The 20,234-nt window shown below is 41.3% G+C and overlaps 1 protein-coding gene across 2 annotated transcripts in view; it reads right to left on the bottom strand.

The window, feature by feature from the left end:
- Positions 1 to 228: 228 nt before the first annotated feature.
- The window catches only part of POLD3 (DNA polymerase delta 3, accessory subunit), a 58,857-nt gene continuing 38,851 nt past the window's right edge, over positions 229 to 20,234 (bottom strand). For both annotated transcript variants that reach the window (XM_020989572.2, XM_020989571.2), the window contains exons 9-12: positions 19,284 to 19,390; positions 10,657 to 10,769; positions 8,981 to 9,059; positions 229 to 1,578 (exon numbers count right to left, since the gene is read on the bottom strand). In XM_020989572.2, the coding sequence (XP_020845231.1) occupies positions 1,376 to 1,578; positions 8,981 to 9,059; positions 10,657 to 10,769; positions 19,284 to 19,390 (502 nt within the window). In that variant the 3' untranslated portion in view covers positions 229 to 1,375. The remainder of the gene's footprint in view (positions 1,579 to 8,980; positions 9,060 to 10,656; positions 10,770 to 19,283; positions 19,391 to 20,234) is intronic.

The raw sequence follows: 20,234 nt of genomic DNA, 5'->3' as shown, positions 1-20,234 counted from the left end.
TACACTGCCTACTACCTCAGCCACCGTAATGATCCCTTTCAGGACGTAAGCGGCAAGTCAGACATCTCAAGTCCTTCGTCTGTTGCTCAAGATAGGGAAGACTGCCTTGCCAGCACCATGTACACGTCTCACTAAAGCTTATTGTTAGCAATTGCCATGCTTGGTTGAATCCATTCAGATCACTCCAACAGCCTTAAGATAAATCACTTAAAAAAAATACACACACAATTATAATAAATGATTTAATGATTGTTTTAAAGGATTTTCCCCTCAAAAGAACAAGTTAAAAATGTTCCCTTGCTTTTTTGACTCGTGTATGTACTTTTCTCCTTTCAGCTGCCTCCTTGTGCACCCTGTATTCCTGGGCAAATACACAGTGTCAAATAAAGGTCCAGTGGGACATGTGTGTCTCTGTGCTTAGAACCTTCCCCAGCTTAGGGTAGCTCCCCAGGGAGTTGTACTGAGGTTGCATTTCCTTCAGAAGAACAAAAGTTTTTCATCCTCAATATCTGTTGTTCACAGTAAGCCTCCTCCTTAGCTGGGTGGCACTTTCCAGGTGTCAAGAGAGGAGGAAGAAGAGAAAAACTGAAAACCACCCTACACAGTATGAAGGACTCACTGTGTGAGGAATATGACGACTTCAACGTTCACTTTAACTGCCTTCTTGTAGAGTCAAATGCAACCATAAAATGTCTTTGTGAGCTCTGCCTGGGGCCTTTCCCAAACCACGGGCAGTGGGCAGAGGTCTTAGAGGGCTTTTGTGAAGAGGACCCAGCACAAGTCGGCTGTCTCCTGGTCTGGGGCCAGGTACCAGGGTACTTTATAATGGAGAAAAGAGGATGACAGGGAGACTTTTGTTACAAGGCTTAGTTAGGCCAATCAGGATTTCAAGGCAAAAAGAAAACTGCTTCTTTCTTTTGGGGGTTGAGGAAAGGTGATGAGGCAGAGGAGAGTGGAAGAGGAGAAGGACCTGGGAAGGAGAGAGAATTCATCTAGTGAAATTCAAGGGGATGGCCCAAACAAGTAGGAAGAATACAAAGACAGGTATTAACATGAACACAAATGGGGCAGGAGGGTAGGGGGAGGAGGGCCAGGATACAAGAGCCATTAAAGGACTTCTTGAACAAATCTGTCACCTGTCTCTACTGACGGAGAGCAGCTCAGATAGCACGAAAGCTGTGCTTTAAAAAGAATAAGAATGTCATCAGAAGCAAACAGCTTTTGCAACGTCCACTTGTCCTTTGCTTCTAGGAGGCGCCCTTTAGTCTGCATTGAGGAGCTAAAGGTACTCACTTACACGGTAAGCAAGCAAGAATTGATGCTCCTTGTGAACACATGGGATGGGAGGGTCTGCTTCTCCATAGGAAGAGGTTGTTTATTTCTTCTGGAAGAAGCCCGTAATGGACACCTGCCTGTTGGCTTTACCAGGAGCGGCTGCCCCCTTCTTGAGGCCCCTTCGATCCTCCTTGGGCTCCTTCTTCACAGCCATTGAGGGCGGTCTCTGTAAGGAAGTTGTCTTCACCTTAAACTCTTCTTCACTGTCTGTGCAGGATTCACTTTCATAAGTCTTTTCTGTCACTGTTGTTGGAAAAAGAATGAAAAAAAAATCACAAATGGGCAGACTGTAGTGGAACTGGGGTGGACTAAATGATCTCGAAATTCCCTCATCCAGGCCTAAATTGTGTCAGTCAGTAGTCAATCAATAAACATTTATCAAGTGCCTACTATATTCCAGGCACTATAGCAGCACTGGGGATACAGCGAAAGCAAGGCAGTCCCTGCTCTCAAGGAGCTTACAGACTAATGTGGAAGACAATATGCAAACAACATCCAAACAAGCTGTGTACAGGATCAGCCCTAGTGTCAACAGAGACCGGGACAGTCTTTCCACAGAAGATGAGATTTCAGATGGGACTTGAAGGAAACCAAGGAAACCAGGAGGTAGACATGAACAGGGAGAGAATTCTGGGAAAAGCAAAGAAGCCAGGGTCACTGGATCACAGAGTACCTGTATGTGCCTGGAGTGGGTGGGTGAGTGTGAAGATGTAATAAATCCTGAACAAAGCAGAGGGCAGAGGGGGAGAAGTTACAAAGGGCTTTAAAATCTAAACAGCAGATTTTATCTTTGATCTTAAAAGTGACAGGAGGTCACTGGAGTTGACTGAGTAGGGGGGCCGACACGGTCAGAGACTGGTGGCAGGCAAACCAGGCATGAGGTGATGAGGGGGTGCATTAGGGAGGGGGCAGTGTGACAGGAAGGAAGGGGACACACAAAAGAGATGCTAGGGAGGTAAAACTGACAATACTTAACAACCAACTGGATATGAAGGGTGAGAAAAAGTGAGAAGTTGAGAATGACCCCTAGGTTGTGAGCCTGGGTAACTGGGAAGATGGTGATACCCCTGACAGTAATAAGGAAGTTAGGAAGAGGGAAGGGTTTTGAGGGGAAAGGCAGTGAGTTCAGTTTTAGACATGCTGAGTTCAAGATGCCCAATAGGCAGATGGAGATGTGACAGAGGAGGTCAGCTGAAAGGAAGGGCAGGAGAGGTAGATCTGAGAAGAGAATATCAAGGAAAAGAGGATGGCAAGACAGTGTCAGAGTCTAAAGAGAAATTAAGAAGGATAAAGATTGAGAAAAGGTCATTATATCTAGCAATTAAGAGGCTGTTAGTAACTCTGGAGAGATTAGCTGGATGATGAGGTTGGAAGCCAAACTACAGAGTTAAGAAAATGAGAAGAAAGGAAGGTGTGAAACCTACTGTAGATGTGGATGGCTTTCTCAAGTTTAGTCACAAAAGGGAGGTGAGATATGGGGTAATCAATAGCTAGACAGGATGGGAGGATCAAGGGAGGGTTTTTTGAGGATGGGGGATCTTCAGGTCAGCCTATTCTACTTTTAGGCAGCTCTCACTATAAAGAGACTTTCCCTTCATTAGGCCTAAATCTGCTTCTTGGCATTTTCCACCCACTACTTTCAGTTTCTCCCTATGGAGCCAAACAGAAGAAGATTATGGCTTCTTCTACATGGCAGCCCTTCAAAGACCTGAAGATAGTTATCACATTCCCTCTAAGTTTTCTCTTCTTTTTCTTCTTCAAACTAAACAGTATCAGTCCTTTAATCAGTCCTCATATAATATGGTCCTTAGGTCTCTCACCAGCCTGATCACCTTCCTCTGGACTCACTCCAAGTTGTTAATGTACTTAAAATGTCATGTTCAGGAAAAAAACACAATCTTCTTACAGACATGTTTAAAGTAGGACATGGAACAGTAAGTCTATCAACTCCCTTGATTTGGGCAACATGCCTATATCAACCCATCCTAGGATCAAAATAGCTTTATTTAGTTACTCTGTCACACTCTTGATATGGAGATTATATAGTCTACTAAAATCCCCAGATATTCTTAATTTTTCCCAAGAAAGCATAGTGTTAGGCAAAATAAGATATAATATAATGGCCAGCTAGAGGAGAATACAGCACTAGGTGCAGGACGGAGCAAAACAGGTGACTGAACTATAATTCAAAGTCCAGAAAATCCAGAGTGAATGGTGGGTACAGTAAGGCTACTTAGAGTAAGGGGAGATAAACATGGAGACTTGAGAAGGGGCTTTGACTACCAGAACCAACTAGGATGGGTAGTCTGTTTGATTATCCTGGGCTCCAAGGAATTTATCACCAAGAGGAGTAGCACTGAATTCTGAGTCAGAGTACTTGGATTGCATCCCATGTCTGCTACTCACTACATATCACTTAACCTCTCTGGGCCTCAATTCCTCATCTATAAAATAAAGAGATGGGCTAGAGAGCTTCTCAAATCCCTTCTAGACCTAAACCTCTGCTCCTATGATAAGCCTACAACCAGTTCTGCTACCTGTATGATCTTGGAGAAGTCATCAAACCTCTCAAGGATTCAGTTTCTTCTTCTGTAGAATAAGGGAGTTAAGACCAGATGATCTTGAAAGTTCCTTCTGATGCTAAATCGTATGATTTAATGGCTTTCTGTTTCAGGATCCTTTACTTGGGTCTGTGACCTATGGCCTTCTAGTTTCTAAATGTCTTCTACATAATCAGAATTCAACCCTCCATCTGGCCTAGGTACACAGTGCCTGCTCCCTCTTGCTTTGACTAAATACTGTGGACTTGACCTTTGTCCTAACAAGCCAAACATCTGGCCTGCTGCACACCCAGGTCACTAGACAACCTAAGTGACAGAGACAACATGATATTTTAAGTAAAACACTAGATGAAGGTCAGGAAAACTAGATTGTGATCCTGAATCTGTGTAACCTCAGGTAAGTAACTTCCCTCTCTCTGGGCCTCCATTTCTTTATCTGTAAAATGTGGGGATTAGAGCAGATGATTTCTAAAGTCCCTTCTAGCTCTAATGTTCTAAGAGTTTCTCTACTGAGATCGAGAGATAATTCAGCAAACTGTTTAATTTTTGGCTTGAATCAAGCCCAAGAATACAAAAACAGAAAGGGCACAGCTGGGATAGAACCCATATCTCCTGATACCTACTTCATCCTACTATCCCATGCTCCCTCCTTCCCTCTGGGGAAGACCATCTGAGCATCCCCTGACCTTGGCCCAATACTCCTCTCACAATCAAGCTGACATGCTCATCATCATCATCCTGGAGAGAATGGGTTCTGAGTATCTGAAGGTTATTTGTTTCCAGAGAACCTGTTTGCTCTCAAAAGTCTGAGCTTGCTTCTGACTCTTGCCAAATGAGACACCAGTATTCAGTAACAAGTCAATCCATTTTCAGGGAATTTCCATAGGGAAGCATGCCTATGTGCTTAACAATTCTGATCCCCTCACATCTCTCACTATCCCACTTGGAGAAGCAATATGATCATCAACTCCTGGAAACTGACCAGGGACTGTTTCTGTTAACTCAGCACCTCATATTAGGGAGCTTTTAAGCACATTACTGAGGGGAGGCAGGGAGAAAACGCATTTATTAGTAGCATTCTCTAAGGTATAGTATAGAGCTTTGTTCTTCTCTGAGTACGTGATTCTATAATCAAGTAGGGCAGCTGACAAAAATTAATTATACTCTCTAGTCAATCAGCTTATTAATATATGGAATGAAAGAGCTTAAATGTGTTTCTGGTTGACTCATCTGCCAACCTGACTACAGTGCAGTGCCTGGGGCAGTTACAAACCAGTCAGGACAACAGCATTTTGTCAGGCTTCTATTGAACCAGAGTAGGCAATTCCTCCCCTCTCTAAATTCTTAGGGGATTTGATACATTATGCATAGCACTGTAGTTATCTGTCTTTGCTTCTTCTGTGCTAGACAGGGAACACCAGGACACTGAAGGCTGCAATCCATTTTTGCCCCTCTTTGTAAAGCATAGAATTTCCAAATTGAATGGGACCTCAAAGACCCTTTGAGCTGTCGTGAGAGGCAACACAAAGCAGAATTCTAGGCTTGGAGTCAGCAGACAAATGATCTCCTCTGAACCTCAACTCCCTCATCTGTAAAATGGGCAAAATTACTATCAAACTCACAGGAAGTGCAGTAAATCTTTAAGCGCTACATAAATAGGAATCTCTGTCAATATATGCAGTCTGACTTTTACTTGTAGTACGAATCTCTCCTACAAAATCCCTGAAGGTGGACAGGGCTGCCCAACAATAGAAATGGAATACAGTAATAGGTTTTCTGTCATGGACAATTCTCTGCAGAGGCTAATAATTTTATTCTTCACACAGGAATCTGAAAGGCAACCTCTCAACTCTAAGCTACTATGACTGGGATCAGTTACATCACCTCTGCATAAATAATTAGACCATGATCAGTCACTAGAACCTAGACATCCCCTTAGAATGAGGGGGAATTTACTACCTTATGAGATAGCCCATCTCACTGCTGGAGAACTCTCTATTTGTTACAAAGTTCTTAGGATGCATTGGAATCTGCTTCTCTTCAGCTCCCACCCGAACATTCTTCCTCATTCTTCCTTCTGGGGTCAAACAGAACAGTCTAATACTCTCTTCCATGCATGTGCACATAACATACTAGATGTTTTCCTAGAAGATGAAATGGTAGCTATGCATCTGGGAACACCTTCTAAAGTATCTACTTCCAACATTAAGGAAAGCAAAAAGTAGAAATTCCAAGAAAAGCTCAGACCTTACAGATTCATAGGCTTTTGAGTTGGAAGAAACAGATCATCAAGTCCAAATGAGGTTCAAAGAGTCCCAGAATAATTTGTCCAAGGTCACAAAAGTTGTTAAGTGGCCAAGCCAGGCTTTGAACCCAGGGTCCTTAATCCAAATTCAGTGGTCTTTCTACTACACCCTAAAGATGAGCCAACAGCTTCTCTGAAGTCATCATGCCCTCCTGTAGCTAGTAATGCATATTGCATGTGCTGCTTTTCTGAGCTGCCATAACAATGCACCATTTGTGTGGATAACATCTGATTTCTTCCTTACCAACTTGTCTGCAGTTAGAAATCCACACGCCTGGCCTTCCCCTTCCCCCTGGGGGAGGGGAACCTTCCGAATACATCTCAGGGGGCTAAGTCCCTGCCTCTGCTACTAAATGAATTTAAAAGGAAAGGCTGGTCATTTAAAACCACCAGGACAAACTTTGATCAGGGACAGGAAAGGACAAGCCCCCTTGTGCTGGTACGTTCAGAACAGGCTGAGCAGAGGGAGAAAAGCAAAACTCCTTTGTTGGTAACAGGAGCCAAGATGCATTAGGTTGAGCTCTGGACTCAAACATTTCAGGAGGAAAAAACACTCCCCTGGAGGAGCACAGTTTTCATTGTTGCATCCAAGGCTCTTAACAATCCTGTCTGGACGAGGAGTGCAAAAAGGCCCACAGTATGCACCTGGCCAAAACCGAAGAGCGAGGCTATGAACAAAGCGACAAGTAATTTGCTACCACCCTCCAGTGAACTCATTTCCCTCACATAGCCATGTTTTATTTTGCTTCTCTTTTTGGCATTAGGAAAGAGAAGGTCTAGCCCAAGTGTGTCCCACCTCTCTTCTCCTTTTTTTCTTTCTCAAGGGGGGAGAAGACCAGAAAATATAAAAGCACGCGCGCGCACACACACACACACACACACACACACCCATTAATGATGAAACCATAGTGTTTAAAAAGGCACTGAAAAACAAAGTCTAAAAACAGAGGACAGGTTTTGGTAATTAACAAATACTACTTTCTAACAGCATACATAGCAATTAAGATTTAAAGGGCACTTTTCCAGACAGCAAATAATGCAGCAGGAAATGGACAATGTGGAAAGACTTAGGATCATAGAATTTAGGACTGAAATAATCTATAGGTCCTCTGGTCCAATCTCTTCATTTTACAGAGGGAAAAAACCAAGGCCCAGAAAAAGTTAAATAACTTGGTCAAGGTAATGAGTAGCTTAGCTAATAGCTGCCTTCCTAGAAAAAAAGCTTTCTCTCCTATGGCAGGGCTCCACAGACATCTGAATTTTAAAATGAAAACTAGAAGGCAGAAAAGAATTTCTCTGGTAGAGTCAAGTTGAATTAAGTGGTAAGGGTACTAATCATGTAAATAAATTAGCTCATATTTACATAGCACCTTAGAGTATATAAACCTCTTTTCTCACAATAACATTTGCACTACTTGCTAAAAGAATTATGATTTCCATCCGTCAGAAGAAACTAGAGCCCCTGGAAGTTAAGCAACTTGTCTTGGGTCAGAGAGCTAGCTGAAGGCAGAGACAAGCACCAAGACGCCAATCTCCTGATTCCACGTATGGTCCTGTGCCTACACCACACTGACTATGTACATGGTCTCTATCAGGACTAGGAAACCTGGGTTACTTGGACCAAGATCAGTGGAAGAGATATGGGCAAATTCTATAACTCTCCATATGTAGAAAAGCTGAAATATGGGAAACTTCACTGGGTATCAGGTCACACAGCTAACAAGGGCACACAAGAAAGAACTCCTATTTGAGCCCGGTGCCTTTTGAACAGTAGGTGCTTAATAACTCTCTGCTTAACTGAACTGTGGGAAGTGTACTGACAAAGGAAAACCCTGCTAGAATAACTGGCAAACAACTTGCAGCTCAGACCTGAGTTAAAGAGTTAAACAGCTGTAGGACCATGAACAAGTCATTTAAGAAAGACTGAGAATCTGAAAGGTTTTATGTAAAATTCATGCAATCAAAATGAAGTGTCACTTGTGTAAAGGCCTTATTTCTTGAGATGCATGATGAAGCCAGCTCCTGACCGCTATGCTCATGGAGGGCAGGGGACTAGCAAGTCCTCCACTAAATAACAAACGATTCTTCCAACAGGGGCCAGGGATTGGGGCAGGGGGTGCAGGAGGGTGGCCTATACCCAAGGACCAATGTGGTGAACTCAGAGAGGCTCATTCATCTTGGAAAGGCTGATCGCTAGTGAAGCTTTTCCATCTATTAAGTCCTCGTCCACACTAAAAGAATCATAGCTCCTTCCAAGCACCTAGAGGGCCTACAGAGCACCACTCTAGACAGCAAGAGTAAGAATATTCAGATTTCTTTCCTCATGGGGCAGAAGAAACATGATCTACTATCTTATTATTTTTGCTATTTTGTCTCATGACCCCTCAAAATAAGAACACAAAATCAAAGGAAAACTGGATGATGCAATGGAAGAAGTGTTGGATTTGGAGTTGAACCCAAATCTGGAATCCTGCCACTTATGACTTGTGTGACCATGAGCAAGTCACCACCTCTCTGGGCTTAAGCTCCCTTGCCCATGCAATGAGAGAGGGGGACTAGCTGACCTCTCAGGTGCTAAGACCCTGGGAAGAAAAAATGCCCTTCTTGAAAGAACAAATGAAGGGAGAAGAAGGAGGAGGCTCCTGGCCACACAATTTTCTGTTGACCCTTCTCAATTCACTGGTAACTCAGCTAATCTCAATTATCTGTTTGAAAACACACACCATCCCGTTTCAGGATCAGCCATCCTTCCTGTATCTGGGGACCTCACGCCTCTTACCGATACAGCCTTCCTCATCCTCAAAGGTTCTGGATTTCAATACTCTCCTCCGTTTTCTTTTCTTTTCTCCACTCGTGGCCTGAAGGATCAAAAATGACAAAGCAAATTTTATAACTCACTGATAGATGAATAATCCCAAAAGAGTGACAGTAGTTTACAAACTAAGCCACTGAATACTTCTGACCTGGAAACAGGAGGAAGAATTCTATGATTCTACAGAAGGAAGGACAGTATACAGTGCAGGCACCGAGAGCAGCAGGAAATGGCATGTCATGTGTGAGGAAGAGCAAGAAGGCCAGTCTGTCTGGACCACAGAAAGTTGGCATATAGTAGGCACTACGTGCTTACTGACTGTCTGGCTTCTATCCTGGGCTAGAGTTCAGCAGTCTATATACTGAGTCCCTAGTGCTTGCTGACTGACTGATCCTCTAGGCAATAGGGAGTCACCGAAGATTCTTGAGTAGGAATGTCATGATCAGACATGTACTTTAGGAAGACCATTCTGAAAGCTGATGAAAGATGGATTGGAGAGAGATGAGACTAGATAGCAGGAAGACCACTTAGGAGAGTACTGAAAAAGTCCAAGTAAGAAATAATGAATTTATCGAAAACACAGATAATACAGAATAGAAAGCAGACACCCAAAATTTTAGGACTTGGCTTAGTCAGAAGATTTAGGTTAGAATTCCAGCTCTACCAGTTACTAAGTGACTTCGAATGTTTTAATTAACTTCTTAGAGATTCAGCTTCTTCATTTGCCAAGAGGAAGACAATAGAATCTGCTCTGCTCCTCTCACACATCTGTTGTGAGGGTCAAATGAAGCTATTTACATTAAGTACTTTATAAATCCACAAAAGAAGAGGAGGGAGCATAGGACAGTGGAAAGAGCCCTGGTTTTAGCAGCAGAAGGTCTGGCTTTCAAATCCTTGCTCTACAACTTACTTGATATATGACCCTGGGTGAGTCACTTAACTATGTGAGGCCTCAGTTTATTCATCTGTAAAATGAAGGGGCTGGACTCAATGGCTGCTGAAGACTAGCCCAGCTGTAAATCTCTGAGCCTATAATAGATTAGTATCAGCTATTATTCTTTTCCTATTTGCTAAACTATTGTACTTCTCAACCTTCTTACTGGAGAGTTGTCAGAATGCAATAAAAATGAGTTAACTGAATTTGCCTTCTTTATTCCTCCCACTACTCTGTCTTTTGGGCAAGTGGTCACACATAGCAAAACAAGGATTCATGTCCAGACCATCTCATTCTCCCTTGCCAAAAACTCCAATCTAAGAGAAGGGAACAGGTGTAGCACAACTCTAGGCTCAGTGGGCAGACAGCAGGCCTACAATTATTTAAGGGCATATAAATATAGATAGTTAATAAAAAAGGCCTTCTTCAATTGAAGAATAATTCATGATGATAATAAGAGGAGCAGCAACAACTACTTATACCATGTTTAAACGTTCACAAAGCACTCTCCTCACAATCCTATGGGGTCAGTAATGAAACTATCATTCCCATTTTACAGATGAAGGAACTGAGATTCAGTGTTGACTTGTCCACAATTATCCAAATAGCATGTAGAATATGGCAGAGACAGTGCTATGGAAACTTTAGAACCTTGGATGAATAAGGCAGACTGAAAGGCAACAGCAAGTCCCAGCCATAGACATTTTACCTTGATGGAAGGAGGCTCTGGCTCAGTTTTCGGGGCTGGCTCAGGAATGGGAGATTGAGGAGGACCTGAAGGTGGTGACTCAGCTTCATAAGCCCCTGGAGATTCTGGCATAACTACAATGAAAACCAATTAGACATATGAGAACTGGATGCACTCTCCAGTAAATGGTCTTCTGCTTACACTTGACTTTACTAGGTCCAATAATGGGATTTCTGGCCATTTTCTCTTAAAAATTACATGTGTTAGAAATGATGAGTTGGCTGATTTTAGAAAAACATGGAAAAACTTGCATGAAATAACGAAGAGTGAAATGAGCAGAACCAAGAAAAAGTTGTATACAGTGACAGCAATATTGTTCTAAGAACAACTCTGAACAACTAAATCATTCTGAGTATTATTAAGTACTCAGATCAACTACAGAGGACCTATGAAGGAAGATGCTATCCACATCCACAGAAAGAACTGGTAAACAGAAGTATGTATAGTATGGTTTTACATATATAAACATATTTGTGTCTAACAGAACCTTCTCTAGAGCAGTGTAGGGAGGAAGGGAGAAAAAAAATAAAAGGTGCACAGCAGAGAACAAAAGAAAACTTAGAAGGAAGCACAGAAAAGCAGGGTAGCTATGAAAGTGTGCAGTTTTTATTACAGTTTTTCAAAAAAAGCAAACAGTGTGAAATGGAAATTCATGGTTTTATATGGAATCCTTTTTAAGCTGTGCTGTGTACAAGGGAATGTTCTTTTTTGTATTTAAGTTCAAAATTAATAAAAATTGTAAAAAAAAAAAAAAGAAAAAAGAAAAAAGAAAAAATTGCACGTGTCGTTGGCACCATACAAATAATATTAAAAGTACACAAGTCTTTTTTCTTACCAGTCAGAAAGCAAGCAGGAGGTTGTACATTTAAGTTGACCTTTATATACATGAAGGGAACATATAAACAACAGAATGCACTGAATGGATGCATGCCACTGGCAAGCATAGTGTGGGGCAAACAAGGCCTGCTTGGGGTCTTTCCCCAACAGGACATCATCATATGGCTATGGTTGGAACCTGTAGCTTATGAGTCAAGATTTAAATTTATAGAATGTCAGAGTTGAATTAAAACAATTATACATTAGAACATATTACCCAGAGGGTCAGAACTAGAAGGGACCTTATTATATAACATATGCAAAGCATTTTGCAAGAATGGGCTATATATAAATGTCATCAATTATTATTATTGTGGTAATAGGGAAGGGACCTTAAGAGATCATCTAATCCAAATTTTCATTTTACAGAGGAGAAAACTAAAATCTAGAGAAGGGCCATGACATGGTCAAGGCTACACTGCTAGGAAGTAGCAGAATACAGTCTTGAACTCAGCTCTCCAAACTCGAAGCACTCTCTTCCCTCCATGCTGATTTTGCTCCCATGGGAGGAAGCTTCTCATGGCCCCTCTGTTCTTCACCTGGGAAGAATGTTCTACACTGAAATTAGTAAGGGAGAGAGATTGTTAGGGGAAGACGTGATTGATCAGCTAGTCAGTAAGTATCTATTAAGTGCTTACTGTGTACCATGTATCGGGCTAAGCACAGGATATATAGAAAGGTTCTCTCCTCTTAAGGAGCTCTCACTGTAATGGAGAAAACAATATGTAAAAAATTGTGTGCATATAAGACTTCTGCAGAGTAAAATGAAGGTAATCTCAGAGGGAAAGCATTAGCCTAGGGAAGCCTTTCTATCAGATGAAAATGAAGGACAGCATCACTGAGGAGATCCCATCTGTTAGCAAATGTGCAAAGCCCATGAGTGGAAAAGTCAAAAAACCTCACCTGACCTATTGCTCAATCAGCATAATGAAATTCTTGGACAGAGGACTGAGTAGCTGTTTTGCCTCACCTGCTTCCTGAATCTCATGCCTGGATTCAAACTCAACACAAAATCTGGATCTACTATTCTCCCCACTGATTAGGTCAGTCAGTATTAAAAATTATGACCACGCAGGGCACTAGGCCAAATGACCTGCAGAGGTGAAGAAGACTGAGCAGCAGCCAACACAAAACCATAAATTATCTACTGCAAGTATGAACTGAGACAGTAAACTTTGGAATAAAAGATACAGAACCACAATGGGATGGATGCTGCCCAGAAGGATATCGGACTTTAAACAGCTACAACAGAATAAGTCGTTCAAGTACGGAGAAAGAAAGCAGAGAACCAAACTTATTTCCCTGAAGGTAAAGGGGCTAAAATGGACAAACCACAATGTTTATGTTTTATTTTTCTTCCCAGAAGGGGAAGAAAACACGTTACATGACCCAACCATAACCATTCCCCCTTCTCAGAACTTGGATCACACTTTAGTTTTTGTTTTTCTAATGTGTCACTTATTAATGTATATTAGTAGTCTTTCCCCGGTTCCTAGCACAGTGTTCTGTACACAGCAGTCACTTAACGTTTGCTGAGATGGTTTTGGTCAAGATGGCTGCCTGAACAGGGAGACACTCCCTGGTTCCCACATACCTCTCCAGCCTAATCCTCAAGCTCCCACCAGACTGAATAACGATCAAGAAATGCAATGGGAAACTACAGTGACTTCTTGCACTTCCCCAAATGCCCAAGAAGTCAGCTAGAAGATGAAGGGCAATAAGAAAAGGGTCAGCTGTCCAGGGTAACCTCCCAGAGCAAAGTACAGCCAGAGATAGGCTGGTGACACTGGGGGCCAGCAAAGCTCTGTGTGTATGGAGGCAGCAGAAGTGATCAGAAAACCCCAGGGTGAGGGCTTTGGAAGCCCAAAGAGAGAGGGAACAAGTGAGGAACAACCCTGTGGGGCAGCACTGAGAAGGGTCTCCCTGGACACTAGAATAAACAACAACGGCTCCATGAGACAGCAAGAAATGCCAGAAAAGACTTTTTAAAATCTTTCTGAAACAGAAGAAAATATAAAATACCTGATATCAAAAAAAACAACTGACCTGGAAAATGGCTCAAGAAGAGATAATTTTAAAATCACTGGACTACCTGAAAGCCATGACTAAAATAATCTAAATAATAGCAATACATTTCAAGGAATTGTAAATGAAAACTGCTGATCTATTAGAACCATAGGGCAAAGTGTAGGTAACAAGGACTCATGGAAGGAACCCCAAAAGGAAAAGTTCTAGGAATGTTAACTCCAAAAAGGACCCACTTCAAAGAAAAAATACCATCATCTTTCAGAAAGAAGCAACTCAAGTTCTAGGGAACTATGGCTGGTAGCAAACAAAACCTGACCACTTCTACTAAAAACCAGCAGATGCTGGGATTAAAATATTCCAAAAGGTAAAAGAGATCTAGGCTGACAATCAAAAATAATTTAGTCTGCAAAGCTACAGGACAAAAATCAGCCTTTAATGGAAAAAGAGGATTTTATGCATTCTGATGAAATGACCAGAGCTGAGTAGGAACTTTGGGGAAATAAACAAACAAATAAGTAAATAAAAACAAGTAAATGAATAAATGAATTAATAATAAAAACAACACTTTATATAGCCCTTTAAGGTTTGCGAAGAGTTGCTTTTTTTTTTAAGTTATCTCATTTGATCCTCAAAGCAACTGTGACATAGGTACTATTATTAGTCCCATTTTATAAATGAGGAAATTGAGACTGAGAGATTAAGTGACTTTCCCCCAGTCACATGGCTATTAAATGAGAGGCCACATGTGAACTCAGGTCTTTTTGACACTAAATCTTGCACTTAAAAACACAAAGAGAGTTGGGGGCAGCTAGGTGGCGCAGGGCACCAGCCCTGAAGTCAGGAGAACCTGAGTTCAAATCCAGCCTCAGACCAAACACTCAACACTTACTAGCTGTGTGACCCAAGTCACTTAACCCCAATTGCCTAAAACAAACAAACAAACACAAACACACACATACACAGAGTCCAGAGAAACCTAGAATGGTAAATTTATTTAAGCAAATACAAGGAGCTGCTAAGAAGATAGAACACTAACATTCTAACAAGAGAAAAAAAGTGTCCTTCAAAACCTTAATATCTTCAAAGGATATTAAGGCCACAAACTTAAAAAAAAAAAACACAACAGAGGTCTTGGGGATGATTAGTTTAGTTCTGTTCTGAGAGTTTTAAATGGGCAAAGAAAATGAGAAGGGAAGAGGAAGAGGAGAAACATTTATACCGTTTACTATGTGCCAGTCACTGCTTTAATAAAAACTTTTTATAAATTTATCTCATTTGAACCCCAAAACAACTCTGTGAGGGATGCTGTTATTATCCCCATTCTACAGTGGAGGAAACTGAGGCAAATAGGGTTGAGTGACTTGCCCAGGGTCACACAGCTAGGAAGTATCTGAAGCCATATCTGAACTGAAGTCTTCCAGACTCCAAGCCCAGCGTTCTGTGCACTATGGCTCTACCTAGCTGCCTCTAGGGAGGGGAAAAAGAATACAGAATATAGAAAAGAAGGGCATGGAACTTGCCAACTTCTCATAGATGGAGTACGTGAGAAGAAAAGTATACAACTATGGAAGACAAGGTAGGCGGAGGGGGTACTAGAAGAGCCTTACTCTTCTCTGAAACGGACAAAGGAGTGCTGAATACATCAAACACTGGCAGTCTGGGGTAGAAAAAGACCAAATTCAACAGGGAGACAAAGCGGAGAGGGAGGATAACGCCTGGGAGGGTGCAGTCATAAGCAAAAGAAATTTCAAAGAATCTTAGGTGCTATGAACTGATGAGGAGTAAAGTAAGCAGAACCAGGAGAACAGTTTATACAAGGACAGTGACACTGTAAAGAAAAACACCTTTGAAAGACTTGAGAACTCTGATCAACAGACCTGGGATGGATGCACGTCATCTACTTCTAGATGGACACGAGGTACAGAGTCCTATTTTTTGGACATACGCCAATTTGTTTTTGCTTCACTGTGCTTGTTACAAGGACTTTATTTTTTCTTTCAGTTTTTAATTGGGGTTGAAGGGAGAAGGAGTTAGCAACAGTGATGCTCCAGGCTTCCGGCCTCCACTTCTTAAAAACCTTGTGTGTTCATTATTGCCTCCTTGGAAGTCGGATTCTACATCCAGCAGACAGGGAGAAACTTTGCATTTATTGTTGTTGAAGAGGGTCCTTGGGACTGTTGCTTTTTTAGTCTTAGCTGCTAGTGAGTCCTCTCTATCTTGCTGGCACCTTTTTTTAAATTATTTTTTATTGGAAAACAAGGAGGAAGAGGAGAAGGCCATTGAAACATTTTTTTTAATCCTCAGAAGAGAAGGAATCTTAGAAGCAAGCAGTTTTGAAAGTAATATGTAGAATTTATTATAGGCTTTAAAAAAAAACAAGTGGTATGAAATAGAGACTCATGGTTTCATCTTTGTGTTCTGCTATATGTAAGGAAATGCCATTATTTTTGGTGTTTTAAGTTCAAAAAAAACAACTCACATACACATACCAAAATGACTGAAAATGTTCTCTGCCTCCAGAAAACTATACATTATTAACCAAAATTACATGTAAGAAAAATAATTAAATAGGCTGACAGTTGAATCCCTCAAAAGAACAACCAGCTGTTAGAGGCCTTTCTCCCAGCAGTCCCCTCAGACCTCCTGGCCATCTCTCAGGGAGAGGAATCCCTATAGAGCTCCCCCGAACCACCTCCTACGACATTTTGATCCACTGACCCAACTGCATCTGGTGTCTTCCCCTGCATGCTGCTACGTCAGGAAAGTGAGTGCTAGAAGCAATGAACAAGTTTGTTTGGGACTGGAGAATGAAGAAACTACATGATGATAGCTACACGACAAACTGGCGGCTCTGGCATTTTTGAGAACTTCATCAAGATTGCTATAAAACATAAAAACATCAAAGCCACTTCTTCATCTGGTGTGTGGGGCTCTCCGTGGTGGGAACTTCCAGGGCAGAAGTGACTTTTCACTGATGTCCACATTTAGAGTTTAGGGAGCATTCTCCTAAGCCTCCTGTTTTTTACTGCTTATAAGACAAAAGCAAGATCACCAGAGCCTGAATTAGAAAGAATCTCAGCTGCTCTCCAATCCAATCCATAGTTAACCAAGGCACAACAAGCTGAACTGATGACCATGTCACTTCTTCTTGAAGTCATCCAAGGAGGAGAACTGATGACATCCCAAGAAAGAGCATGCTGCTTTGGTACAGCTTTAATTGTCAGGAATCTCTTTTCCTGACATCAAGCTAGCGTGCACCTCTTTGAAGCTTCTACTCACTGCTTCTAGTTCTGTTCTCCTGAGTTTTGATTTTCATAAAACAAACAAATTTACCCAAAGATTATCTGGAGAAATTCTTTCAGAAGACAGCTCTCTGGCCACATTCAGAGAACTGGTATCAATTTCCTACCACTGGAATTTAACACCCTGAATGACTTGGCATGAAAATCCAAAGAGCTCCCAGAAATACCTATTCTAAGAACATGAATGGAAAATAAAATTCAATGATATATTTTTCAAAATAATATTTGCTGAACTGAAGCAGTCAAAGAAAAGCCACTTAATAGCTTAATGAAATGATTCATTCCTACAATCTATTTCTAGGTTTTTTAAACTAGCTTGTTTTAGACTAAAACAAGATACCTAACCAATCACTTTTCAAGTTAAAAACATCCTTATCAAGAGAACAATTCACTCTATTGACTTTTCAGTGCTAAAAAACCAGAATTGTACACTGCTATGATTTTATTTAAGTTATCCGTATACGGTTTTTTAGCATTAGATAACACAGCAATGACAAAATTGTTAGAAGGGACCAGGAAGCTCCTCCAGTTCAATTCCAGTATGAAGAATAAATCATCTTGACAATCTATAACAAAACTATCATCCAGCCTCGACCTGAATCCTTCCAGTGTTGAGGAAATCACAGAACAGAAAAGCCCCCACAAAACCTCAAGATTCCCCAAGTACCTCACCTGGTTCCACATATTCTTGAAAAGGAATCATTTTGCAATATCTCTAATAAATGGCCACCCAACTTCTACCTGAAGCCCTCCAATGATGGGGAACCTACCTTCAAGCTAGCCCATTTCACTTCTGGAGAACTGTGTTAGGATGTTTTGTTTTGTTTTGTTTTTAAATCTCATCAAGTCAAAAATCTACATTTCTCCAATTTTCCTCTACTGTTCCTCACTGTACCCTAAAAAGAACCAATCTAATGCCTCTTCCCCTTGTTTGCTCTACAAATGTTTAAAAATAACTATAATGTCATTTAAGTTTTCTTTTCTCCAGGCTTACTATTTTAGGTGCTATAGAACTGTAATCCACTCTGGTGTCTAGAGGAGATGGAATGAGAACTTCTTGAGTTCATTCATAGCTCCATGGAGCTCTCCTAATCTCATTTCCCTACTGGCAAAATGGAATCATTTTTTACTTTCTTCACAGGTGGGCTTTAGGGACTAACCAGCCAATGTTGACAGAGTTTTGAGCTCACTAACTGAAAAAATTTTCCACTAAAGCACTCCTTCGATGCCTTCTTAAGGCATGAAGCTACCCTTGGTTCTCAATGGGGTCCCGGTTAAGCACAGTCCTCTAGCAAGCTGAGAAGTCTTCAAATATGGGCCCAGCAAGGGACAGGGTGTCTGTCATCTAGGAACTGGCCTAGTTGCATTTAGACAGGCTCATCATCAGAAGTTATCCAAGACAAGAAGTTTTGAGGCAAGAATTCTTTCCCCCAGGAAATTAAGAGCATCTCTATCTATACTTAGGCTTTTGTTTGCTGAACAACTGTGTGTGTAACTGTAATGAGTCTTCCTTTTAGTTTAGCTGGGCTAAGGACAATTTTCAGAGGGGGGGTAAAAAGTTCTCCAATGATAAAAAACCATTTTTGCATATTGGAAAGCTATTTCAGTTTTTTCAAAGCTATGTGAATCCATTATAATAATAGTTAATAGTCAAATAATATTATTAAGCAGCTAGATGCCACAGTGGATAGAGCATCAGGCTTGGAGTCAGAAAGACTCATCTTCCTGAGTTCAAATATGGCCTCAAGATACTTACTAGTGGTTATGACCTTGGGCAAGTCATTTAATCCTGTCTACCTCAGCTTTCTCATCTGTAAAATGAAGTGGAGAAGGAAATGGCAAACCACTCCAGTATCTTTGCCAAGAAAATCCCAAATGGGGTCACAAAGAGTCAGAAATGAATGAACAACAAAAGTTAGATTTTGTGTCCTTACTGTTTGTCCATTAATTTTAAGGAAGAAGGGATTTTTGTTCCTTCCCTGGGTCAGGAAAGGTGAAGAACACACGTAACCCAGGGTACAAGTCTACTAGGGGAGAAGGAATTCCTCAGAAAGAGTAGTCCAGGATTCAAATACATGTGCTATCCCACCATCCAGCTGGAAGAATTGTGTTTGCTTCTTTGCTTTTCTTAACCAGGAGTCTAAAATAATTTCTAACTATTTCAATCTGAACAAGAATAAGACATGTTTTCTAAGGAAAGAATTCTATAGAGAGCCATAACTATAAGCCACTAACTAGGCCCCTAATAACCTTATTATACCTTAAATTATACCTAAAATAAAGCTACTTTTAGAGCCTAGATAGCCATATAGTAAAGTGACCAAAAAATGAACAACCATAGCAAAGATTCAATTCCACAGCCCCAAGATGAATAATTCTTACCTTCATCTTCGCTGCTGTCTGATTCAGGAAGTTTAATTCTCCTCCTCTTTTTCTTCAGGTTTTCAGTTTCTTTTGCTTCATCATCAGAGAGTTCTGCCCGCTTTCCCCTATTGTCATCCAAGAATAAAAATGAGTATGTTTCTTCTCACCACCTCCCTTGTACCTCTTCTGCTTGGCCCACCCACAATCACGGTGTCTTTCAGAAGAGCAGCTGGTGAGGAGAGAGTCGACCCCGATGACTAGGACTCAGCTGCAGAGAGGGGCAGCTGAGGAAGCCATCTACCACCTAGCAGATGCAGAGTGTGCAAGAGGAGCAGCAGAAGGACCCTAGAGCAGCCTGCAGTGCCAAGCCAGTGAGCTGCCTTGGTGATCTGTTCTCCCTACCTGTGTGCCTCTCCACTAAGGCGAGCTGTGAGCGAGCTCTTTGCGTATTATTTGTGAGATAGTGTATCCCAGGTTGAGAGGGGAATATTTTTCTTGTTTGTTTGTATTTCAGTAAGTGCCTTTGCTTTCAAAAACAGAAAATGCTACATATGGCAAGAATCCATTGGCTCAAATGTTCATACTGAAATGGTCCATCAGTCCCGCTTGATAAAGTCCATGAAATGAGCACCAGAGAGTGAAAAGTAGGTGCAAGTTAACAAGATTAGGATTGAAAGAATACTAGACAGTTATTTAAGTACAACTAAAACTGACTTGCACTGCCATTGCCATCCCAAGACCAGAAGAAGGGCTCAAAGCTGATCAGAGGAGTTTCTACTTTCCTTCTCACTATCCTTTCCAATCCTCTCTAGGGCTACTTCTCCTATGCATCTTACTAGACCCTCTCATCCATTCAATGAATATTCAAGCAGTGACAAGCACTGCAAGGGATAAAAAACATGTACAAATATGGATCCTGAAGCTTTAAGAACTTCATAATCCTTTATATAAATGTAAATAACAAATTTT

The sequence above is a fragment of the Phascolarctos cinereus genome, unplaced genomic scaffold (genome assembly GCF_003287225.1).
Source record: "Phascolarctos cinereus isolate Bilbo 61053 unplaced genomic scaffold, phaCin_HiC Scaffold_726;HRSCAF=1367, whole genome shotgun sequence".
NCBI classification, from domain to species: domain Eukaryota; kingdom Metazoa; phylum Chordata; class Mammalia; order Diprotodontia; family Phascolarctidae; genus Phascolarctos; species Phascolarctos cinereus.
Note: the sequence above shows the minus strand (reverse complement) of the source record. Positions and strands in the feature narration are given on the sequence as shown.